We start from the raw sequence: 24,686 nt of genomic DNA, 5'->3' as shown, positions 1-24,686 counted from the left end.
ACACTTCCAATTGACTCAAATGATGTCAATTACCCTATCAGAAGCTTCTAAAGCCATGACATCATTTTCTGGAATTTTCCAAGCTGTTTGAAGGCACAGTCAACTTAGTGTACGTAAACTTCTGACCCACTGGAATTGTGATACAGTGAACTATAAGTGAAATAATCTGTCTGTAAATAATTGTTGGAAAATGTACTTGTGTCATGCACAAAGTAGATGTCCTAACCGACTTGCCAAAACTATAGTTTGTTACCAAGACATTTGTGGAGTGGTTGAAAAACGAGTTTTAATGACTCCAACCTAAGTGTATGTAAACTTCCGACTTTAACTGCACGTACGGTCACTGTGGGGACGACGTTGTCGATGCACTTATTGATGAAGCTGATGACTGAGGTGGTGTACTCCTCAATGCCATTGGATGAATCCCAGAGCATATTCCAGTCTGTGCTAGCAAAACAGTCCTGTAGTGTAGCATGCACGTCATCTGACCACTTCCGTGTTGAGCAAGTCACTGGCACTTCCTGCTTAAGTTTTTGCTTGTAAGCAGGAATCAGGAGGATATAATTATGGTCAGATTTGCCAAATGGAGGGTGGGGGAGCGCTTTATATGCATCTCCGTGTGTGGAGTAAAGGTGGTATAAGATTTGTTTTCCTCTGGTTGCACATGTGACATGCTGGTAAAAATTTGGTAAAACTGATTTAAGTTTGCCTGCATTAAAGTCCCTGGCCACTAGGAGCGCCACTTCTAGGTAAGCACTTTCTTCTTTGCTTATGGCCTTATAGAGTTGGTTGAGAGCAGTCTTAATGCCAGCTTTTTTCTGTGGTGGTATGTAGACAGCTACGAATAATATAGATGAGAACTCTCTTGGTAGAGAGTGAAGAGAAAAGATAATTTGGCCTTATTAAACTTCACAAAACCAATGTTAGGCTATTTTCTGGCAAATGGTGCCATTATTAAGTGCCAGATGTTAAGACTAGCCTACAAACCGTTATAAATGGCCTATTTAATATATAATGGCCTATATTGACTTGTCATTTCAATAGGCGTAGGCTAGGCCTACTGACTCAAATCTGGGTTTATGATTTTAATTCAACTGTGCCATGATTTGTTTAGCTAGATGCAGGTAGCATATAGCCCCTGTTTGACCTATATGTATTTTTAGCCTACAGTAGCCTAGGCAAGATGTAAATCAATAATTTAGCAGCTTTCTTAGTTTAAATTGATAGACTAATTCATTCAAAATAATTTCGAGGTAAGAAGTGCATCCGTTGCCCAATAACCTGCTGGAATAGGCTACTGAGGATGGTGTTGTAATTTCAATCCCTGAATCAAATATGAATAATACATTCTGGATATGACCTGAATGCTTGTCAACAGCCAGTGTTTTTTAAATTTGTTTTTACCTGTAGCCTAATCTTGTGTCATGCACAAAGGAGATGAAGAAATAAAATTTGATTTGATCTGACTGACTGTTACCTTCAATCCAATGCATTCTAACAATAGCTGATCGGCAATTGCGATAGAACTGTGACCACGGTCACAATTATTGATTAAACCAAACAAGGCCATTAATAATTGCATAATAGCACAAGGCTTACAACAACAATAAACTCAAGTTATAGACTGTATGTTCAATTTGTTTGCCAGCTAAAGGTAGGCTACACAAAATGATTTGACTCCTGTGATGTTGTCATTTCAACATAGGCTATTTATTGTTTCAAATTGTAAACTACAGTAGCCTACCTACAACTGGTTAAATTAATAAGGTAATTGATGGCCAACGTATGCAAATGTATCATTCTCCACATTTAATGTCAGTTTCTTTGTGGACTTTTCCCCATAACAGAAGCACGCAAATTTCCTCTCCCCGCAATGATCGAGATCCAAGGACTACAGCCCGTTAGATAAGTCATTTTCCTGTGCTTTGTCACAGTTATTTATTGATGCGCATCAGTTCCAACGCTTTAATAGTATCTCTAATGAATCATTATTGACTTCAATAACAGCTCAATCACTGACACACACCCTATTGACTGATACACCAAGGACTCCACTTAAAAGGTACAACCTATACATGGAAAAAGATCCTTAGTAAAATGTTGAATCCAAACCAGGCTTTGAACTTGGTAGTCCACACATTGACCAGGATATAGCCATCTTGAAACAACACTCAATCAGCCGTCATCAGCAAGTGTCGGTCTCAATTTGTCTTTCTGTGATTCCTCAAATCTCCTTGCCTTCTGTGGGATTCTGTATTTTACATTATAGCCATTTCCATATATTAATGATTAAATATTATCTGATGTTGGCTGTGTGAAGTATCTGCATTTGTGCACTTGAGCATCATGAGATTAAACAACTGCTTGCTACATCTACTTGCCTGTTTGTGTGTGTGACAAGAACTGAGTAACATGGTGTGACCTGCATGTTGCAAGACTGTAGATAACAGCCCAGCAGATGCTTTGTCCTTGTGTTTGTATGTAACAATATTGAGCACATGGTGTGACTTGCTGTATCTTACAAAGTTGTGGTTAAGCAGGCATAGGGAGGGGTGGTCATCACAAGGTTTAACTGAGATGGAAAAATACTGAACAACACAATAGCAACTGAGCAACTGTTATAACTAGGCTGCGATACCAGAACAGTAAGAATCTATACATCGACGGAGGGTGGACTCCAAGAAGCGCCAAAAGGCGGGGACCCGACTGAGCGCCTGCGATAGGCTGAACAAGTTTAAACCACACCCAGCCTCTACTGTGATAGGCCAACAGACGGGTTGGAACTATGTCCATCACAGTATAAGAACAACTGTTTACATACATCCTGTCAGTTCCCTGTTCTGCCCTAGCTAATAAAAAATACATAGTATAGAATCGGTGACTCATTGTTATATTGATCGTGATTCGAATTTACGCAACTCTAACACTTCTTAACCATATTGGAGGAGAAGGTCCATGGTCCCTCCCCTCTGAGCTTCTTTTCCAATGGGTTTTGAGCAGGAGATGAGAGCATACAAGGAACTGAGGAAAGATCAATGATATGATATCAATGATATCAATGATATTTTGCCTTCAGGTGTGTAAGGACTTGACAAAAACACTGGAGGTCACAGGTTCACATACATTCCAGCAAAACATACACTTTATTTGGATACTTTGGGAAAGATAGAATTGTCTACTACAGCAATAGACAAAATATAGAAATCATAGTTTTCTCACACAAACAAAACAGCATCAATTATAAAGGGAAAGAAAAGACTACTCTAGTTGCACAGACTAGAGGTGACACCTAACTCATCTCCCTCTGATAAATCATTCAACCAGCGGTAACTCGAAACAGAACTTTAAAGATATTTCTGTGCTGATACTTTGCTCGACTCAGAACCCTTACAGCACATGCGCATTCCCGTAAGTGGAGCTAACAGAATAATATGTAACATCAATGCGTATCATCAGTATGGAGATGTTTGTGAAAGGGTTTGTATATATTATCAACATGGAAAGAAATACATATTACACCCACAACCGGATGTGAGTTAGTGCTAGTACCTACCAGTAGCTAGTATTGGTTGTCAGAATATGAAGAAATGAAGAATAAAAGACCTAGAGTATATAATAATATACAATTATAATATGATGACAATAATGATGAGACATACTTGTACTCACAGTGTTAAGCCTATCGCAATGCTATCAACATGGGCCATGTTGCAATTCTACATCATGTTTCATTTCTAACCAATCTGAATAATTAAGCGACCCTACTTAGAGTGTTATGGAAGCATATAACTGCCAAAATTATGTATAAAAATGAAACGCAATGTGTCATTAATTTATCATCACACAACTACATTTTAAATTACATTTCAGTAGCTTTACGCTTGCATAGAAGGTTGGGTTTATTACATGTGGATTTTGTATATTTATGTAACATTTCACACCCATGAACAAAACCCAGACATAGATATTTGGATTCTCTACTAGTAGAGTAAAACAGTACCTGCACTTCAAGTGCTTGATAAAACATTGTCTAAAATGCCAATTTAGGTTTGGTCACAACTGGGTAACTTTTCCACACACAATTTCCCTGAACAACATTTTCGCGGACAATTATTAAACATTTTCAAATCTAGTAGTGCAATTGTAGAGAATACCTGTCCAGGGCTCTACAGTAACATGTTTTACAATGAGCACATGTGCTCCTAAATAGAAAAATATAGGAGTTTTAAGAGTGTTCCATGCTCAACCAATTACAATTTAACCTTAAATATTTGAGTCACTTAGGCGAGACAAATGTTCAGCTGCCTCTTTAACAGGAGGGCCTTCACCGTTGTAATGGTGCGACTCACATGTCTGTCTGTGAGAGATGATATTTTCCGACGTGTCTCTTCGCTAGCAGTTGAGCAAACTCTTAACATTAAAAAAAAGAAAACCTAGAGAGTGAACAAAACAATGTACACTGCCAAGAAACACGAGGACAAAGTCCCACTTTAGTAGACTTCCGGGTAAATTCGACCAACTTCTATGCCAGTAAATTCGACCAACTTCTATGCCAAACAAATACTTTCAAAATGTCTACAGCAGGTATTTTCTGGGGCAATAAATCACAAGTCGCACATGTGCTCATACTTGATCAACACATCTATTTTTAGATGCATATGAGAGTAAAATGGTTGCTCTGTAGAGCTCTGCTGTCTAGTATGTACTGTAAATACTTGGTTAAGAAGTATCATAGGGACTTCCCTGTCTCTTTCCCAGCCTCAGAGAGACTTGTCTCGTACTGTTGTGTTCCCATTATCCTCCCTTCATGGAACAAAGGGTAGGCCTTCCATCTACCCTAGCTCTAACCACTAGGCAGGTAGCCTATACTAGGCCCTCGCTCTAACCACTAGGCAGGTAGCAGGTAGCCTAGTGGTTAGTGACAAGATCGAATCCCCGAGTTGACAAGTTCCAAATCTGTCGCTCTGCCCCTGAACAAGGCAGTTAACCCACTGTTCCTAGGCCGTCATTGAAAATAAGAATTTGTTCTTAACTGACATGTCTAGTTAAATAAGGGTAAAATTTAAAAAATAACAGTACACATTGGCCATCTGAAGTCATTTAGCATTTCTTTCATCATCCTGTATGAATGTCTGGGATTTTTTTCTTGGTCATATTTCTTTTTAAAATTTCATGTGCAAACCAAATCAGTAAAAATCTAACCCCCAAATAGATACATTTCATCAGAGCTGTGGGAGGGAACAGTCCCAAACAGCATAATGTTGGCCTACATCCAGTTACAGATAATATCGCTCACACTAATATAAATTAAAAAAATATATCTTAAAACTCTAAAATAATCTGGGTCTGTATTCAGAAATTGTCTCAGAGTGCGAGTGCTGATCTAGGATTAGGTCGCCCCTCACCGGTCTCATTCATTATGATCTAAAAAGGCAAACTGATTCTAGATCAACACTGAGACAATGTGTGAATACAGGCCTTGAGGTTAAGGGTGATGTATGGATGTAGATCCGGCAGCTCTTAAAATCGGTACTGTGGTGGCTCACCATCTCTCCTTTAGTCAGTCAGTCAATCCACCGAATCTGAAAATGGACACATAACAGATGCAATATAATTGGAAGAAACGTCATTGTCAAGTCTATGTGAAAATATCTAGGCTAGTTAATAGCAGTATTGATATTACTGGAGAGGAATATTGCCCTGTCCTGGACAATCCTAATGAATTGAGAGAATAGTTATGGTTAGCATAGAAAAAAATGAAGGAAGAAATGTTAAAAGGGGTTGAGGGGAGAGGTAGTGAGACTAATTCCACACTACATGGTACATGACTACTACATGAGTAATTCAAATACAGTTACCGTAAGTGGAATAATACAACTGTAATGCAAGTTCACATGTTTTGGAGTGAAGAGCAAAGATTATACATTTCACCCGGTCTGAGGTTCAGCCTATGAGACTGCTGTTTCCTGGTACCACACTATGTCTGAGTTGTCAGTAAACCTGTCACTCACTGTGGGGCGGGTCCACGTCCAGTTTGGCCAATCCTACAGCAGAGTTCACTTTGGGCCTTGCCCCAAGCTCCCGGTTCTGGTTCTGGTTTTGGTCCTGTTTCTTCTCCTCCACCTCCTCTGGGTTATAGATGCCCTCCTCCGCCACCACCTTCTCTATCTTCTCCATGAGCCGCCTCAGTTGGGGGTGCTCCCCAAATATGCAGTTATTGATGACAAAGTATCTCCTCTTGCACTTTTCCAACACCCACTGCAGATCCTTCCCCTCCCGCTTGATGTGTCTCTCGATGGACATGTTCCTCAGTACCTCAGCCCAAGTGAACACTAGGATAGTATGCCTCCACACGCTCTCCCCAAACAGGGCCAGGTGCTCCTCGATGCGGCCCCGGTCCACCTCAGTAAACATGCCCACGGGGATGACAAGCAGGAAGGCGTGGGGGCCAGGGGGACCACACATAGAGGCGCCCCGTACCATCTCCTGCTGGTAGAGGAGAGGCGTTGTCTGGGCTGAGAACCAGCCCGGCGTGTCTATCACTGTCACCTGGCGCCCCTCCACCTCAGTCTGACGCTTGACACAGAACTCGGCAGCCCGTTCTAGGCGGAACTCCTCGCGGCCCAGGATGGTGTTGCCTGTGAGGCTCTTCCCAGGCCACCTCCAGCCCAACAGCACCAGCCGCAGCTCAGATAAACGGTTGGCTTCCCGGGCTGCGGCCGCCAGCCTCTTCTCCTCCTCCTCTGGGTCAGGCACATCCTCTCCTGAGGGTACACATATCACAAGTCATTAGCAAGGACTTTTTTTTAGCTAATACTGTTCCAGCAGTTTATTTAACGCACACCTGAGGAGTATTTTTCTCCGCTAATACAGGAGTAATTAAGATTAGTTTACTCATTTTGTGGAATGAATTCATTTATCAGGGGGTGCAGCAGCATCTTCGGCACCCCTACTTCCCGCGGCCAGTTTAGAACCAAATCATATAGCCTACCCTACGCATGAGCATTGTCTATGAGGAGGGCGGACAGCTAGTAATCACTTTGACTTTCATTCGTTAGTCCGTGCCAACAAAAAAATCCAGACAGTTCATCTCCTGTGTGGTTATTTATGGTTGAAACCGGAGTCTATGTGTCATCAGCCAAATTAGTAAACTATCAAGTTAAACGTGTCACATTCGGATCAGAGTTAAACTGGCTAACCTAGCTACCTAGCTGTTAGCATTCCGTAAACTATCGATAACCGGCTTTTAATCGGTTTTGTTCGATTAGTTGTATCGATTGACTTGAGACACCGTTTATATTTTGAGACCCACCTGTTGATTGAACTTGTTTCTCTGATTCCATGCCGGTGCTTCGTTATTCTATAATTGTATTCCGCAATTAATCCGCTGGAGAAGGATTTCCTGCTTGGTTGACATACGGCGCGGGACTATACATTTTAGCAGGACGTGTGTGCGTGAAGCTTGTGTTATGGTGCCCCCTTGGAACCTCCTGCGGACAGTGCAGCCTTCCTCGATTACAGTTTTTTGTACAGTGGAGGTTTGTGGCTTGTGCGGGCCCTGACAGGTATTTGACCAACTATTGCATTACCAAATTACTCCCATTGGACAGTGGTCACATTACTGGAGCAAATTGCAGTAAAAAATAAAACGGAGTAATTTTATTTAGTTAAAATCTTCAACATCCTTCATATTTACAAAAATTATATTTCTGTAAAACTCCAACTCTAAAAGTAATATTCATAGCATAGTGCTTCACTCATATTCTTTAATTGACTAACACTTGTGTTTTTCAAACCCAGCACCTTTTACAAAGTGAAGTAGCCTACTGATAAGGGACATACAGTACAGTGGCTATTGAAAGTCTACACGTTTTGCTGCCTTCAAATTAAATACAACATTTGATAAAAGTAGATGTTCACAACCTACTCCACAATTATAGAAATTTTAAAAATGTGTGGATTGTGTATGTCTTCACACAAGTGTAGAATCTTATGTATAATGATTCACAGCTGAAATTTACCTTAGGACAACATTTATCCATTGTTTTTGTCAAAATTACTCAAGCTCAGTAAATTTGGTTGGGAGTCATTGATGGAGAGCAATATTCAAACCTAGACTGATTTTCAAGCAGATTTAACTCAGGTCTAAGACTGGACCATTCAGGAACACTTAACGCCTATAGGAAGGCCATTACAGTCCGTCTTTGGCATCAACATTTGTGAAATTTTCCAGCTGAAAAATAAAACGGTCCCAGGGTTAGGTATTCAGAAGCCCGTGGCAGGGTTTCCTCTAACTTTTTATCTCCTTTCATATTTCTTTTGATCTTGCCAAACTTCCCAGGCTGCCGGTAACAAGCATTCCCATAACATGATGAGTCTACCACAATACTGAAACAATTAAGACATTTCACTTTTGAAAATGTGGAGTTGGTTGTGTAGATTGTTAGGGAAAAAAATATCCAGTTGATTCCCTTTTTAGATTTAAAGGGATAGATCACCCAAATGACACATTGGTTTCCTTACCCTGTAAGGCTAAGTAGTCTATGGAACAGGTATGAGAGCAATCCTTGAATGTGCTTTATTTCCTTGGCACTGTTACCAAATACGAACATTTTAGCATTTGTGGCGCAAAACCTATTCAAGTCATAGTACCGATAGTAGCATGTTTTACATACCATGAACAAATCATACAAAAGTATCTACAATTGATTGTGAATCAGTCACTTATACACTGAACAATAATATAAAATGCAACATGTAAAGTGGTGGTACCATGTTTCATGAGGTAAAATAAAAAGATCCCAGAAATGTTCGACGCACAAAAAAAAAACTACAATTTTGTGCACAAATTTGTTCACATCCCTGTTAGTGAGCATTTTTCCTTTGCAAAGATAGTCCATGCACCTGACAGGTGTGGCATATCAAGAAGCTGATTAAACAGCATGATCATTACACTGGTTCACCTTGTGCTGGGGACAGTAAAAAGCCACTAAAATGTGCAGTTGTCACGACACAATGCAACAGACATCTCAAGTTGAGGGCGTGAGCAATTGGCATGTTGACTGCAGGAAAGCCCCACCAGAGCTGTTGCCAAAGAATTTAATGTTCATTTCTCTACCCTAAGCCACTTCCAACATAATTTTAGAGAATTTGGCAGTAGGTCCAACTGGCTTCACAACCACAAGTAACCACACCAGCCCAGAACCGCCACATCTGGCTTCTTCACCTGCGGGACTGTCTGAATTTTTGTTCAGTATAGATATGAACAGATTTAATATCAGTACCATGACTTAAATGGAATTTGTGCAACAAATGCAAAAATGTTATTGGTTTCCTTACTCAGTAAGCGGTCTATGGACAATGTATTACAGCAATCCATGCTTTGGTTTAGTTTCCCTGGCGCCGTTTTAAAATAGGCAAACTATCCCTTTAATTTTAAGGCAGCTAAATTTGAAGAGAGGTGTGTAGACTTTCACTAGCAACTGTATCCTTCATTGACAGAAAATTGTGTAATATAGCAGTAATAAAATCACCTAATCAGAGCACACATTCCAATACTTCACTTCCATAATTGTACAACACACAAAAACAATCCAACAAAATAGAGATCATTGGCTTTTCCCTAAGAAACTAATTAGAATAAAAAGATAAAAACATTAAAATGAACATTTGTACATTTGGAGTCTGGTGTGTGTTAGTTACACTGCCCAGGCTGCCAGCATCTGCATGTCGTCATCATCCTCTGCCCTCTTCTTGGATGCTGTAAAACAGAAGTTCAAAACTGTTACCCGGAGTCGGTTTAACGCAGACTGTATTATAAAAACTAGCATACACTTCAACTACCCTTGTCCTGTACTTACGAGTGCGCTGGCTGGGTCGAGTTGAGGGCAGCTTGGAGGTGGGCAGCTTGGCAGCGGGCACACTGGGCACTCTGCCCATGTTCGTCATGCTCTCCTCCAGCTCCAACTCTGCCAGCTCCGCTAACAGCTCATCCTGCAGGATAATCCAAATGAGAGCCATTGAGATGCATGCAGTATTGTACATGTTTGGCAATCAGGAAGTCACAAAACCTAAGTAGCCTATCAAGCAGGTAAATAAATTAATCCTCCACTGGTCACAGTGAATAGGTTAAGAGGATGAATTAAGAGGTCTTTCTTTGAGAAATGGTGAGCAGTAAATAGGTTACCTCATCAAATGCATCTCCGAAAGGTCGGGAGATAGCATCACAGATCTCCTGGGCCACTTCCTGCGACTCAGTGATGTCCTGCATCAGAGAGTCAATTTTATCCAGATCCCTGGGAGGAAAAGAGAAGATTTAGGAACAGTATAATAGGTCTAGTTAGACATGATCTTCTTTTTTGCCTGATATAATGTTAATGGCAATAAAGTAAATATTGAGAAAGGACAGTGTTTGATAGCTACCAAGGACCAAAGTTGTGCACTATAGGGAATAGGGTGCCATTTGCGGCACATACCCGGTGTTTAATGGTTATTATCCTTGTTAACTCACATGTTCTGGTGGACCCCCTTGATGGCCTTGGCAGCGTAGCCCATGGTCTTCAGGACCTCAGTGTTGGTGTTGGCATTCTCCAATGCCTCCCTTTGGAACTCGATGGTGGAGAGGGTCCCGTCAATCTGGGTGAGCTGCTGCTCAAAGCGCTTCTTCCTCTTCAGTGCCTGGAGGGCCGCTGGTGGTACAGAGGTACAAAAATATGGTTCCGATGGTGATTAAATAGCACATGGAAGTACCGTTTGCATCTTTTGTAGTTAAGAGAGAAAAACAATGGCAGAAGGGGTACAGAAGGACACAAATTAGTATGAACTAGATAAGAGTCATTAAAGAAACGTAACTGATAGAAGATTGGGCTGCAAGCAGCATTGACACAACTATTGTCTGTTTCTAGGAGTTCCCTGTATTGACAATGAACAAAATACTTCACCAGAAAAGACGGGATCCTATTGATACAGATTTAGGTTCAGGTGATTCAACAAGGACCAACCAAATCATGCAGACGTGACAATTTCACAATACATACCACGTTTATTCTTGAGGCCATTCTTCTTTGCCGTCATAATTTCTTGTTCAATTTTATTTTCCAAGAAGTCCTGTTTTTTCGCCAGCATCGCCTCTGTTTCTCGAAGTTTGTGAATGGCCTCCTGCGGGGTAGGTCCTGTCCGAGACCGATGGCCATGTTTCGACTTCGAAGAGCTTGGATAGTGGCTAGAAGAGCTCGAACTTGAGCTTCCCTTGAACAATTTAGAAATTTTGCTCATTTTGGCCTTGTTTTTGTATTCAGTTAAAGTTACTTTTCAAATGTCGTTCGTTAGATCAACTTCTCTGGAGAAAGTCGCGCCAGGTGCAGGTTGCAATTCAAGTACGACGGCTTCAATTCAAAAACAGCTAGCCAGTCCCACACACCTGAATGACGATTCCTGAAATGTGACACCTGTGGCTGGCCGTGGAAAATAACAATTGGCTTTTATAATGAATGACACAATGGCCTAGGCCCTAGCTATTATGAAAAAACGTGAATTTTACAGAGTTAAATAACTAGGCGCCTATGAGAAAATATTGCATGTAAAGGATAGGCTTAAGGAAATGTATCTAATTATTTAATATCAAGATAATCAACACAATAATCATTTAAAAAACAAAACATTTACAGTGGAATAATTCACCTACAATGTAGGTCTTTTTTTTACAATGTATCACTCATAAATGTATCATTACTAGTTAGTACAACGTATCAATTTATCATGGACAGAGATTGGTTTATGTTTAGTCACGTGAGTCCGTTGCAGAGTCAGAGCAAAGATTTTTATAAGTAACATAAGATAGACCACAGCCCGTTGTTTCCAATGGGAGCATAGTCATAGTCGGCAGAACAAGCAAGGAGTTGGACAGAACCAAACACGAACTAGCGAGAGCCGATTGGCGCGTTCTAGCATATATTTGCACATCTCCGTTAGAGAACGCCTACTCTGTGAAGTGCGCGTGTGCAATAAATCAATTCGCCCTTGCACTCCAAAACAACAACAAAAACTTTGACGAAGGATGGATTCTACAAAACGTTGCCACTCTGTTCGTAACATATTTATAGTTTTGAAAACAGAAAACTGCATTGAGATCAAATGTTTAATCGATGAGAAAATTAGCAGAATTTCGGAAAAAATCCATCTCGCTCCATCTTCTCCCACTGTCGGCCACCACCATATTTGGTAGTGAGTGGTATTAATGCTTCACATTTTTACATCCGGTGAAATATCTGTCTCATTGTTACATCTGTGGCCAAAGTTGACTTTGACGCAAGAAGAATCATGGCTGAACTAGACATTGGGAAACATTGTAACATAAAGTCCTGCCATCAGACAGGTTTTCATTAAAAAAAATTTTTTACTAGAATTATGTGATCGAAAGAATGAACTATGTTGCTTCACGTTAAATGTTGTGTTTTTGTATTTGTAGCTACCGTTTGTTTTGCCAACTTGCTAATTGGTTAGCTAGCTACATGGCTATGCTAATCACTGTAAGGCTGGCTAACTTGTTAGCTGTTGACAACATTTAGCTGCTAGCTAGCTAGTTAATAACACTTAGTCAATTTGTAAGTGTAGCCAATTTAATTGAGCTCTTATTTCTCTCTAGAAGTAGCTAGAAACACAAAAGTTTTGGAATCCATAATGAGTCAGCAAGGGCAGCTAGAACTAGCAGTGGCTAGATCGGCAGTTAGCAGTGGCTTGCCAATCCTATCACCAGAGAAGGAAGAGGTGACATCCCACTCCCTATTTTCTTCTGGTTCTTATAACGTTACAGCGAAATAAGCAGACCAGACCCAGCTGCTAATGCATTGGTGCATACTAAAACATTTTTTAGTATTAAACTGTCTGGGTGGGACATCTTCAATTATCCACCATCGTTTTGCTATCACTGGTGCTAGCCTTTGATTTTGGCATTATGTTGAAGTTGTCAATGCATTTTACTACTGTCTATCCCAATTTCTCCTCCAGATTTTCTGCCATTCATGTGTGATGCCTGCAGGGGTGTTTTCTGGTAAGATCAGATCTTTGTTGTTGTTTAACCTTTTATTTATCCAGGCGATAAATATGACGGCCTGACTTGTGTATATGCCTTTAACTAAATTCACTCACCATGGCTCTTGGGTTTGAATGTGATATAAAAAATAAAAACATGTTTTTGTGATTGACTACTAGACAAGTCTTTTTACTTTCCTTCCAGCCTTGAACACAGAAGTCGAGATTTGCACGCTTGTCCTGTGGTAAGAAACTCTGCCTGCGTCCCAAACGGCATCCTAATTCCTACTTTAGACCAGAGCCTGCTATTTTGACCCAAAAGTAATGCCCTATATAGGGAATAGGGGGCCAAACGGGACGCATATTCAGCGTTGAGATTTAATGGCAAACTAGTTTTCTCATGATTTTGAATCCAGTCATGATTGAAAATGTTTTTCTCAGGTGGACGTTAAAAAAGAAGTCCAGATATCTGGTGGCTGTACGAGATACCCATGCACATTTGAAGACTGCAAAGGGAAAGAACTGTTGCCAGTCATTTGTCCACACTGTCAGAAACATTTCTGTTTGGCGTAAGTGTCATGTTTCTTCCCTTTGTCTGCCCTGGTCTCTCCAACAAGAACAGGGACAATATTAAAAAAGTTTCTCAGAAGGAGTGCCGATCTACGATCAGTTTTGCCTTTTCACAATGGATGGACAGGGGTGATCCTAAATCAGCGCTCCTATTCTGAGACACTTTGTGAATACGGGTCCAGATTTACTGAAACTATTGTTAGGTGATGATCTTTTGTGACAGCAAATTTATCAGGGACTACCTCGAATGAGATAATACAACTCTTTGTATGTTATTGCTATGACTTTGCCAGTGCATTGCCGGACAAACCGTGTCTCAAGCCCTGAAAGACAGTTTTAAAGGCCCACCTCTTGGCATTGGAGTGAAAATGTTGCAGTTTTCAAGCAAATTTCCTGCAATTGGTAAAAACCTGATGGGTGGGCCTGGAGAAATGTAACCACTCAAATTCATAGAAAGAGCTATAGCTACAAGGACCGACTGTCCATTATACCTCCATTTTAGTTTTAACAATGTTTTGAGGCTATACAGTGTTCTTTTTAAAATATTTAGTGGAACAAGCTTTATATTTTGGGTTCTGATGGGGTACAACAGTTGAACTAAGCTCATGGGGCATTTATAAGCTATATTCTTTTCAAATCAATGGGTATATCATGATATTCCATACAAAAAAATGGATGTAGCTCAAGGTGTCCGCATGCTTCCCATTTATTTATTTTTCATTTAACCTTTATTTAACAAGGCAAGTCAGTTAAGAACAAATTCTTATTTATAATGACGGCCTGGCAAAAGGCCTCCTGTGGGGACGGGGGCTGGGATGACATTTTTAAATTATAAATATAGGACAAAACACACATCACGACACTACATAAAGGGAGACCTAAGACGACAACATAGCAAGGCAGCAACACATGACAACAACATGGTAGCAGCACAAAACATGGTACAAACATTATTGGGCACAGACAACAGCACAAACGGCAAGAAGGTAGAGACAGCAATACATCCCATCCAAAACAGTCCGGAACAGTTTGTGCACACACTACATTATCAAAGTATGTGGATACCTGCTCGTAGAACATCTCATTCCAAAATCATGCGCATTAATATGGAGTTGGTCCCCCTTTGCTGCTATAACAGCCTCCACTCTTCTGGGAAGGCTTTCCACTAGATGTTGGAACATGACTGTGGGGACTTGCTTCTATTCAGCCGCAAGGGCATTAGTGAGGTCAGGCACTGATGTTGGGTGATTAGGCCTGGCTCGCAGTTGCCGTTCCAATTCATCACAAAGATGTTTGATGGGGTTGAGGTCAGGGCTCTGTACAGGCCAGTCATGTTCTTTCACACCGATCTTGACAAACCATTTCTGTATGGCCCTTGCTTTGTGCATGGGGGCATTGTCATGTTGAAACAGGAAAGGGCCTTCCCCAAACTGTGAAGCCATGAAGTTGGAAGCACAGAATCATATGAAGTCGGCAAAAAAAGAAACATCTCTTTTTCAGGACCCTGCCTTTTCAAAGATATTTCGTAAAAATCCAAATGACTTCAAAGATCGTCATTGTAAAAGGTTTAAACACTGTTTCCCATGCTTGTTTCCCATAAACAATTAATGAACATGCACCTGTGGAATGGTCGTTAAGGCACTAACAGCTTACAGATGGTAGACAATTAAGGTCACAGTTATGAAAACGTAGGACACTAAAGAGGCCTTTCTACTGACTCTGAAAAACACCAAAATAAAGATCCCTGCTCATCTGCGTGAACGTGCCTTTGGCATGCTGCAAGGAGGCATGAGGACTGCAGATGTGGCCAGGGCAATAAATTGCAATGTCCGTACTGTGAGACGCCTAGGACAGCTCTACAGGAAGACAGGATGGACAGCTGATCGTCCTCGCGGTGGCAGACCACGTGTAACAACACCTGCACACGATCGGTACATCTGAACATCACACCTGTGGGACAGGTACAGGATGGCAGCAACAACTGCCCAAGTTACACCAGAAACGCACAATCCCTCCATAAGTGCTCACACTGTCCGCAATAGGCTGAGAGAGGCTGGACTGAGGGCTTGTAGGTCTGTTGTAAGACCTCACCGGCAACAACGTCACCTATGGGCACAAACCCACCATCACTGGACCATACATGACTGGCAAAAAGTGCTCTTCACTGACAAGCCACGGTTTTGTCTCACCAGGATGGTGATGGTCGGATTTGCGTTTATCATCGAAGGAATGAGAATTTCACCGAGACCTGTACTCTGGAGCGGGACCGATTTGGAGGTGGAGGGTCCGTCATGGTCTGGGGCGGTGTGTCACAGCATCATCGGACTGAGCTTGTTGTCATTGCAGGCAATCTCAACACAGTGTGTTACAGGGAAGACATCCTCTGTGTGGTTAGAGCGTTGGGCTGTGTGGTTAGAGCGTTGGGCCAGTAACCAAAAGGTTGCTAGATCGAGCTGACAAGGTAAAAATCTGTCGTTCTGCCCCTGAACAAGGCAGTTAACCCACTGTTCCTAGGCCTTCATTGTAAATAAGAATTTGTTCTTAACTGACTTGCCTAGTTAAATAAAGATTAAATAAAAAAATAGCCAAATCCACTCATTTGATGGGGTCTCCACATACTATTGTATATACCGTGTATATTATGATGATATTTTGTGACCTTCGCCTGTTCGTGAGCACACAAAAAATGTATTGAGGCAAGCTCAAGTCCTAGCCCCTTTGTAGGTGATTGGTCAACAATAGGGATTCTTCAATGAAGTGTTGTCATTCAACGAGACATGCACATTTTTCACTTGAGAAATACTGCACCAAACATTTGGCAATTTTTTTTGTAAATGACAGATTTCTTGAGTGATCATACAGTGCGTTTAGAAAGTATTCATACCCCTTTTTATATTTTTGTATATTTATTGAATATGGAATATAGAAATATTTATATACATAAGTATTCACACCCCTGAGTCAATACATTGAATCCCCTTTCGCAGTGATTACAGCTGATAGTCTTTCTGGTAAGCCTTTAAGAGCTTTACAAACCTGGATTTGACAAAATTGCTCATTATACTTTAAAAGATTCTGCAAGCTCTGTGAAGTTGGTTGTTGATCATGTCTCGATTGCCATTTTCAAGTCTTACCATAGATTTTCAAGTTGATTTAAGTCAAACCTGTAACTAGGCCAGTCGGGAACATTCAATGTCATCGTGGTAAGTAACTCCATTGTATATTTGGCCTTGTGTTTTTGATTACTGTCCTGCTGAAAGGTACATTTGTTCTCCCAATGTCTGTTGGAAAGCAGACTGAACCAGGTTTTCCTCTAGGATTTTGCCTGTGCTTAGCTCTATTCATTTTTGTTTTTATCCTTAAACTTCCTAGTCCTTGATGGTGACAAGCATACCCATAACAAGATGCAGCCACCGCCATGCTTAGAAATATGAAGAATGGTACTCAGTGATGTGTTAGGGCATAAAGTTAATTTCTTTGCCACATTGTTTTGCAGTTTTACTTTAGTTTTACTTTCTGGCAAACAGGATGCATGTTTTGGAATATTTTTATTCTGTTTATTCTGTCCCTTTTTTCACTGTCATTTAGGTTAGTATTGTGGAGTGAAAACTGAGGATGGATCCACAACCTTGTATTCTCCCATCACAGCCATTAAACTCCGTAACTGTTTTAGTCATCATTAGCGTCATGGTGAAATCCCTGAGCAGTTTCCTTCCTCTCCGGAAACTGAGTTCTTTGTAGTGACTGGGGGTATTGTAACACAACAAAAATGTGGAAAAAGTCAATGGGTGAATACTTTCTAAAGGCACTGCAGATTCATTCTATTTTGAGGAAGTGTATACTGGCTACAGGGTCTCAACGTGGACTTACCCAAACGGAAGCATGCTGACGCACATTTTAAATTACAGTGCATGTATGTAGTTGATTTTTTACATTTTCTGGGAATACAAGAAGTATTATAATTTGACAAATGAATAATTGGTGGAGCGCTGTGGATACCAATATCCCAGTGAGCCTCCCAAGACCATGTTTCCCAGGATTAATTACATACATTTTAGACAAATAATATTACAATGTATTATATTACACCCTCTAAACTTATTTCATGGATCCCTTGGCCAAAATTGTTTTAATCTGTTGTTCGAAATATTCCTTAAAAGAAAATGTAATGTAAGAAAATGTATATCTTTGAGATCTAGCCGTGGACCGCCTGCAGTTGGAAAGACATGATGGGTGTGTTAAAAGCTCCTCTCATACCCCCATTTTCTTTATTCTCCAGCCATCGTCACCAAGATGACCACAAGTGTGATAAACTGGAAACGCCCAAGCCTCGCATGGCTGCCACACAAGCGCTCGTGCAGAAGATTGTAGGTTAGTCACAGTCGCAACCTTTCATCACAAACCTCCCAAAAATACTTTTACTGGGTCCATTGGAGTTATATCCCAAATGGTACCCTATTACCTATTTCCACGGGGCTGTGGTCTAAAGTAGTGAACTATATAGGGAATAGGGTGCCATTTGGGAGTCTTTTTCAAAATAAATTGTATGACATCCATAGCCATACAGGATATGCTTATCCCTGCTATTCTTTAGCCTGTCCACATGAGGGTAGTGTTCACCAAAATGTTGGGTTCTACCCTCTTGACTGAACAGAGTCCAAGAAGGCTTTGCCTCCGAGGAAAGGTCGCAAGGGAGTAAAGAACGCTGCAACAGCAGCCAAGGTGACTTTGATGAAACTAAAGCTTCATGCTGAGGGAGACAAGGGACTGCCACAGGTACTACCCGAGCGATGGAGAGCGAGATGCAGAGTGATTGCTTCCAACCTATTCCCTAGTGGGCTACTTTCAACCAGGGCGCACTGGGCTCTGTTCAAAAGTAGTGCACTATTTAGGGAATAGGGTGTAATTTGAGATTCAGACACAGAGAATGTGGTGTGTAGACTTGAACTGTGATATATATATATATATATATATATATAATGCCACATACTATGTTGGGTCAAGAAGTAATAACCTAATTTATGCTGTTTTTTTTTAACTAGGCAAGTCAGTTAAGAACAAATATATACTACCGGTCAAAAGTTTTAGAACAGTTTGAACACACCTACTCATTCAAGGGTTTCTCTTTATTTTGACTGTTTTCTACATTGTTGAATACTAGTGAAGACATCAACTATGAAATGACACATGGAATCATGTAGTAACCAAAAAAGTGTTAAATAAATCAAATATATTTGAGATTTTTCAAATAGCCACCCTTTGCCTTGATGACAGCTTTGCACACTCTTTGCATTCTCAACCAGCTTCATGAGGTAGTAACCTGGAATGCATTTCAATTAACAGGTGTGCCTTAAGTAAATTTGTGGAATTTCTTTCATTAATGCTTTTGAGCCAATCAGTTGTGTTGTGACAAGGTCGGGGGTATACAGAAGATAGTCCTATTTGGTAAAATACCAAGTCCATATTATGGAAAGAGCAGCTCAAATAAGCAAAGAGAAACGATAGCCCATTACTTTAAGACATTAAGGTCAGTCAATATGGAAAATTTCAAGAACCTTGAAAGTTTCTTCAAGTGCAGTCGCAAAAACCATCAAGTGCTATGATGAAACAGGCTCTCATGAGGACCGCCACAGGAAAGGAAGACCGAGTCACCGCTGCTGCAGAGGATAAGTTCATTAGTTACCAGCCTCAGAAAATGCAGCCCAAGTAAATGCTTCAGAGTTCAAGTAAACAGACACATCTCAACATCAACCGTTCAGAGGAGACTGTGAATCAGGCCTTCATGGTCGATTGCTGCAAAGAAACCATTACTAAAGGACACCAATAAGAAGAAGAGACTTGCTTGTGCCAAGAAACACGAGCAATGAACATTAGAGCGGTGGAAATTTGTCCTTTGGTCTGGAGTCCAAATTTGAGATTTTTGTCTTTGTGAGATGCGGTGTGAGTGAACGGATGATCTCCGCATGTGTATTTCCCACCGTAAAGCACGGAGTTGGTGTGTGGGTGCTTTGCTGGTGACACTGTGATTTATTTAGAATTTGAGGCACACTTAACCAGCATGGCTACCGCAGCATTCTGCAGCGCTATGCCACTCCAACTGGTTTGGGCTTAGTGGGACTTTCATTTGTTTTTCAACAGGACAATAACCCAACATACCTCCAGGCGGTGTAAGGGCTATTTTACCAAGAAGGAGAGTGATGGAGTGCTGCATCAGATGACCTGGCCTCCATAATACTCCGACCTCAACCAAATTGAGATGGTTTGGGATGAGTCGGACCGCAGAGTGAAGGAAAAGCAGTCAACAAGTGCTCAGCATATGTGGGAACTCCTTAAAGATTGTTGGAAAAGCATTCCAGGTGAAGCTGGTTTGGAGAATGCCAAGAGAATGCAAAGCTGTCAAGGCAAAGGGTGGCTATTTGAAGAATCTCATAAGCACCTTTTTGGTTACTGCATAGTTTTGATATCTTTACTATTATTCTACAATGTAGAAAACAAAATAAAGCAAAAGCCTTGAAGGAGTAGGTGTTCTAGAACTTTTGACCGGTAGTGTATATACTGTATATTTGTTTGCAATTGTTTAAACCAATCTAAAACAATGCATAAGTCTCTGCGATGCTTTAGCCTAGCGGTAGAATGCCAGAGGAAGAGTTATCTCTGATGGGAATATCTTTGGTTTGTCTCTATGATATTCAGAAGCTGAGTTATGGCCTTTTAAAGTTGAGGAGTCAAAGAAATTACACCCTCTAAATTACACCCTCTCATTTCTTTGACTCCTCATCTTTTGAAGGTCGTACCTCTGCTGAATATCATAGAGACAAACCAACGATATTCCCAGCAGTCGACTCTCCCGCTGGCATTTTACCGCTTGTATCTAGCCTAAAGCATGGCAGATTTATGCATAATTTTTTTAACAATCGCATATAATAAACAAATATTCCCCCCTCGAGTCAAGGAAGGTTTACACCCGAGGAAGAGTCACCTCTGATGGGAATATCTTTGGTTTGTCTCTGATATTCAGAAGCTGAGCTATGACCTTTTTGAAGTTGAGGAGTCAAAGAAACTTGCTTGGAAGTAATCTTGTACAATGTGACTCTGTCGCTATCAATCGATCTATTCACTTTCTGTAGAAGAGAAATATATGTATAATTAAGTTGAAAACATTGGCCTATAAAACATTTGGTAGCGGGGAAATCAGGTTTAGAATGCATTTTCCTTATCTATTATTATTATTATTATGATTATTATTATGATTAGATAGCCTATCCAAAAGATGCCATGAGTCTTGTTAAACTACGTGGAATTGAGGGAAATGGACTTCCAAAATGTTTCTTAGGGCCCCCATTAAACATTCAAGCTGGTTTAATATAGGCTATGTCAATAAACAATAAAAAGGGAGTGATAGTAAAAATGGGGGGGCATGGTGAAAAGGTTAGGAACCCTGCTGTAAAACAGCATCTACTTGTCATCATTCTATAAAGAGTCTGTGTCTTTTATGTGCTTTTGCATTTTATTTGATATACAAGTCTACATCTCTAACTTTGCTTTCCAGACAGAGAGGACCTATTTCAATGTCTTCCTTCCCAGAGAGGGCAAAGACTCCAGCCTGCCTATGTTTTTCTGTTCCAAGTGGAGTGTGGGGAAAGTAGTGGACTACGCCGCCTCACTGGCCAGCCTCAAGAACAACAACAACGTACTAACGGCTAAGGTAACAGAAAACAGCCTCGAGCAGCAGGTTCCAATCAACCTATTGTACCGCTATCATCAAACAAATTTTTAGAAATCTCTCTTTTTGAAACATCTTAGAACAATGTATTAACAGAAAGGTAACTGAAAACTATCACGAGCTGTCTCCAAGCAGAAGAACCTATTCTACCATTGTCATTATGCAAATATTAGCGACGAAACATACCAACACGAACATTGGCAGTGCGCAATGGCTATCCATCCTATCGCCACTGACCACAGAACATCGGCCGCCATTTTCTGTTTGTTTCCATTCTATTCTACAATGTTGAATCGCCACCATTTGTTGACACCCAGCAGGTGATCGACTGCGCATGGCAAACTTTCCTGTTGGTCTGTCTTGTCTCTAAGATACCTCTTACTAAAAAAACGACTTTGTCCTCCCCCCGTGGCGTTGTTGTTGACGTGTAGAAGCTGCGGCTGTGCCACCCCCAGACGGGCGAAGCTCTCAAGATGGACGACACCCTTCTCTCCATGCTGGCTCACCCAGACTCGCCCCTCTACAACGGGGGCGACGTGATCCTTGAGTACCTGGACAACGACTGCTCAGGCCTGGAGGACACCTCTGCCTACATCCCACAGTCCTGACTCGCACACGACACTGATGGTCTAAATCATTTTGAGTCGTTGGAATACCATGAACATGTGTTTTTTTATTTAGGATATTAAAGTTTTGATTTACGGCAGTTTGACATGTGCTTCATTTGCTTAGAAAATACAATGTACGAATGTGTATTTTGTTGAAGTACAGGTGGTGGTATTGTAGTCATGATCTGGAAAAGGGCTTCCAATGTGGGTTCTCTAGTACCTATTTGATAGTAAAACATTCCCCTTATTATTGTGATCCTCTGGGCCACTTAGGCAATTTGGAATTCACTATTGACAGTAATGAAAGCTAGCCACATGCATTTCAATTGGAGTGAGCAAGCAATGTTACGGCATTGCCGGGGATAGTGATCTGATGGGGATAGTGATCTGATGGGGATAGGGATCTGACGGGGATAGTGATCTGACGGGGATAGTGATCTGATGGGGATAGGGATCTGTGCAATTATAAATTGGGAGTTGGAACCAAAGTACTCAACAGTAATTTGCCATTGATTAATGGTATACTCATTGAAAAACAAGCAGAATCGAATCAACCCAGCTGGGACTTGAACCCACAATCACCAGGCTGATTGATGCCTTTTCCATTGGGCCACTGATGTAAAGGTGAAAAAAATGTATTTGGTCAGATCGTGTTGTTTTTACAGGCGAGATAAACTCCCTGCTACTCTGTTCTCTGCCTCAGCCAAGTGGAACATCGATGTGTAATCGTTGTTCAACACAGGCACCTTCTCTGTACCTGTTCAAACTGATGTCATTTCCAACATTATTTTCATCATTCAAATAAGAAAATGACACTACCCAAGGTTATTCATGGTAAACGCTGCAAATATTGGCTCAATCGGAAATGACCTTTAAATGTCCACTGCGCTTTTAAGCGGATCTACCGCTGATCGGATTGAATCCCGGCCTTAGCAGCATGACTTTCAAGCAAGTAGCAGTTTCTTATGCTTTCAATCCCATCAGACCATATACTGATAGTGTTTCCATACTTTATAATATCCTGTTGAATCTGATACACCAGCACCCCCACGAAACAAACACCATCAGTTAGCAGCAAATAATTGGTCATTGGAACTAGCTATAAGGAAAGCTGCCGTTCTAGACTGGGGAAACCAGAGAAGATCAATGGTGGACCTCTGCCCACTCTTTGTGTAGGCCATGATTTATGGTCAGTCTCAATAACAAAAACACCATGGCATAAACGGAAATGATTTAGACCTTGAGCCTTAGTCCACCGACACTTAATCGTCCTGCAAGCAAGGTTTCCTCAGTCAACTAAGAAATTCCTATAGTGAAGGGTGTCCATGTTAAGACAGCCTGCCTAACACCGTAATAGTGAAATTCAACACCAGTAGAAAGCAGATTTCTCTGTGTGTGAGCAGAACATACGTCTTATAGTCAATGTATGATCTATCATGAAATAATTATAAATGCTGGAATTACGTGGAATTGCATTTTAGCTGATTTCTTTTAATCACATTCCTAATGTGCAGTACTGTGGATATGTGAGGATTTGTCCTAGTCCAAAGATCAACACAATCTATACCTTAGATGATTTCTCGGAGTGGACGTTCTGATCAGGGATCTCGAAAATTATAATCTGAGTGTTATCCTGGATTTGTATCTCTCTCCTCTTTCTCACCACACACACACAAATGTAGATGGAGGGAGCCAATAGTATGTTCATGGTCATTTCAGTCAAGATGACACTGCTGGACCAAGAGTCTTGGCTGTGTGTCATAATGGCATCCTATTCCCTATAAAGTGCACTACTTTTGACCAGATCCCTATAAAGGGAATAGGGTGCCATTTGGAACGTGGCCTCGGATTTCACACGGTGCGTTTTCGCTATCCTTCCACAGCTGTAGCTTCTCCTATAGTGTTGTCAGACACACAGCCTTGGGTTAATGAGACTGCTATGTGACATTCTGACTTAATTAATACGCAGTGAGTGTGTGTGTGGTAAGACTCGTTGAGGCAGGATTTGGAGGATTTTTCCAAACGTTGAGAGAGGCCTATGACGTCTTTAGCCCAGAGTGGTAGAGAAAGGCAGTAGTGTTAGATTATCAGGGATCAACCTGAAGATCCATCTAAGCTCATGTTTCTCATGCTAAGCACACACATTTTAAGGGGCACAACATACTGTATATCCTCCGTACTGGCGGACCGGATCCGGACCCAGAACGGGGTCGATACGGAACGCAGGTCATAGCATGTGCATATGTTCTTTGAGCTATTTGTGTGCTTGATATTTGTGGATGTAAAGCGGTATTCTGCTGCTCCTTGGTTCTGACATAATATATAAGTCCTATTTTATTAGTAAAATGATGGCCTCATATTTTGGGAGCAAAGAAATATGAATAATTTACAGCAGTTCAATACAGTTTAAAATGGTATGGTGAGAATGTACTGGACACACCTCAAATACATTTTGCCCAGAAGCTTGAATATTGGGAAAAATCTGATAGGGGTTAAGCATCTGGTGGAAGCATCTAATATTTGTTCTGTTGAAAATGAGAGCTCCTTGCCATAAATCAATAATATGCAATATGCATCTTCAAGCATTAAGCCTCAATTTGGTCTCCGGCGGCACATCCGAGTCATGATTATATACACCCTCGGGCAGTAATTTAGTCATTAGCACAGCCATCCTCTCTTGTTGGGTGAACTCTTACTTACATCATGGCATCTGATCCTCTTCAACAGGGCAATAATGGCTGTCCTAATCTATGGAG

At 41.0% G+C, this 24,686-nt stretch overlaps 3 protein-coding genes across 5 annotated transcripts; 1 reads left to right on the top strand and 2 right to left on the bottom strand.

Moving 5' to 3' along the window:
- Positions 1–3,120: 3,120 nt before the first annotated feature.
- gimap4 (GTPase IMAP family member 4) lies at positions 3,121–7,485 on the bottom strand. The gene is made up of 3 exons (XM_024393056.2): positions 7,313–7,485; positions 6,012–6,764; positions 3,121–5,582 (listed from the first exon to the last, which is right to left on the bottom strand). Exons 1-3 carry the CDS (start codon positions 7,341–7,343, stop codon positions 5,569–5,571), a joined length of 798 nt encoding a protein of 265 aa, XP_024248824.1. The 5' UTR covers positions 7,344–7,485; the 3' UTR covers positions 3,121–5,568.
- Positions 7,486–9,465: 1,980 nt separating this feature from the next.
- chmp4c (charged multivesicular body protein 4C) lies at positions 9,466–11,463 on the bottom strand. The gene is made up of 5 exons (XM_024393057.2): positions 11,037–11,463; positions 10,511–10,688; positions 10,187–10,295; positions 9,861–9,993; positions 9,466–9,760 (listed from the first exon to the last, which is right to left on the bottom strand). The coding sequence occupies exons 1-5, from the start codon at positions 11,272–11,274 to the stop codon at positions 9,699–9,701; spliced, it is 720 nt and encodes a 239-aa protein (XP_024248825.1). The 5' UTR covers positions 11,275–11,463; the 3' UTR covers positions 9,466–9,698.
- An 801-nt stretch (positions 11,464–12,264) lies between these two features.
- zfand1 (zinc finger, AN1-type domain 1) lies at positions 12,265–22,028 on the top strand. Of its 3 annotated transcripts, none has more exons than XM_024393058.2 (8): positions 12,265–12,373; positions 13,006–13,048; positions 13,235–13,274; positions 13,471–13,598; positions 17,879–17,970; positions 18,254–18,375; positions 21,149–21,304; positions 21,754–22,028. In XM_024393058.2, exons 1-8 carry the CDS (start codon positions 12,319–12,321, stop codon positions 21,928–21,930), a joined length of 813 nt encoding a protein of 270 aa, XP_024248826.1. In that variant the 5' UTR covers positions 12,265–12,318; the 3' UTR covers positions 21,931–22,028. The 3 variants fall into 3 exon arrangements, with proteins under 3 accessions (XP_024248826.1, XP_024248828.1, XP_024248827.1); XM_024393060.2 differs by having other exon boundaries at positions 12,285–12,765; XM_024393059.2 differs by having other exon boundaries at positions 12,285–12,848.
- The last annotated feature ends 2,658 nt before the right edge of the window (positions 22,029–24,686 follow it).

Source organism: Oncorhynchus tshawytscha, linkage group LG29 (assembly GCF_018296145.1).
Source record: "Oncorhynchus tshawytscha isolate Ot180627B linkage group LG29, Otsh_v2.0, whole genome shotgun sequence".
Taxonomy (NCBI): Eukaryota; Metazoa; Chordata; class Actinopteri; order Salmoniformes; family Salmonidae; genus Oncorhynchus; species Oncorhynchus tshawytscha.
The sequence above is the reverse complement of the archived record's forward strand: the minus strand, read 5'-3'. Positions and strand labels throughout refer to the sequence as shown.

Coding starts and splice junctions, on each gene's coding strand:
- chmp4c (XM_024393057.2), bottom strand. CDS start 11,274: ATGAGCAAAATTTCTAAATTGTTCAAGGGAAGCTCAAGTTCGAGCTCT. Junction 10,296..10,510: donor AAGGGGGTCCACCAGAACAT/GTGAGTTAACAA, acceptor TTTTCCTCCCAG/GGATCTGGATAAAATTGACT. Junction 9,994..10,186: donor TCGGAGATGCATTTGATGAG/GTAACCTATTTA, acceptor ATTATCCTGCAG/GATGAGCTGTTAGCGGAGCT.
- zfand1 (XM_024393058.2), top strand. CDS start 12,319: ATGGCTGAACTAGACATTGGGAAACATTGTAACATAAAGTCCTGCCAT. Junction 12,374..13,005: donor AAAGTCCTGCCATCAGACAG/GTTTTCATTAAA, acceptor TTTCTCCTCCAG/ATTTTCTGCCATTCATGTGT. Junction 18,376..21,148: donor GAGACAAGGGACTGCCACAG/GTACTACCCGAG, acceptor TTTGCTTTCCAG/ACAGAGAGGACCTATTTCAA.
- gimap4 (XM_024393056.2), bottom strand. CDS start 7,343: ATGGAATCAGAGAAACAAGTTCAATCAACAG. Junction 6,765..7,312: donor GAAACAAGTTCAATCAACAG/GTGGGTCTCAAA, acceptor GTGTACCCTCAG/GAGAGGATGTGCCTGACCCA.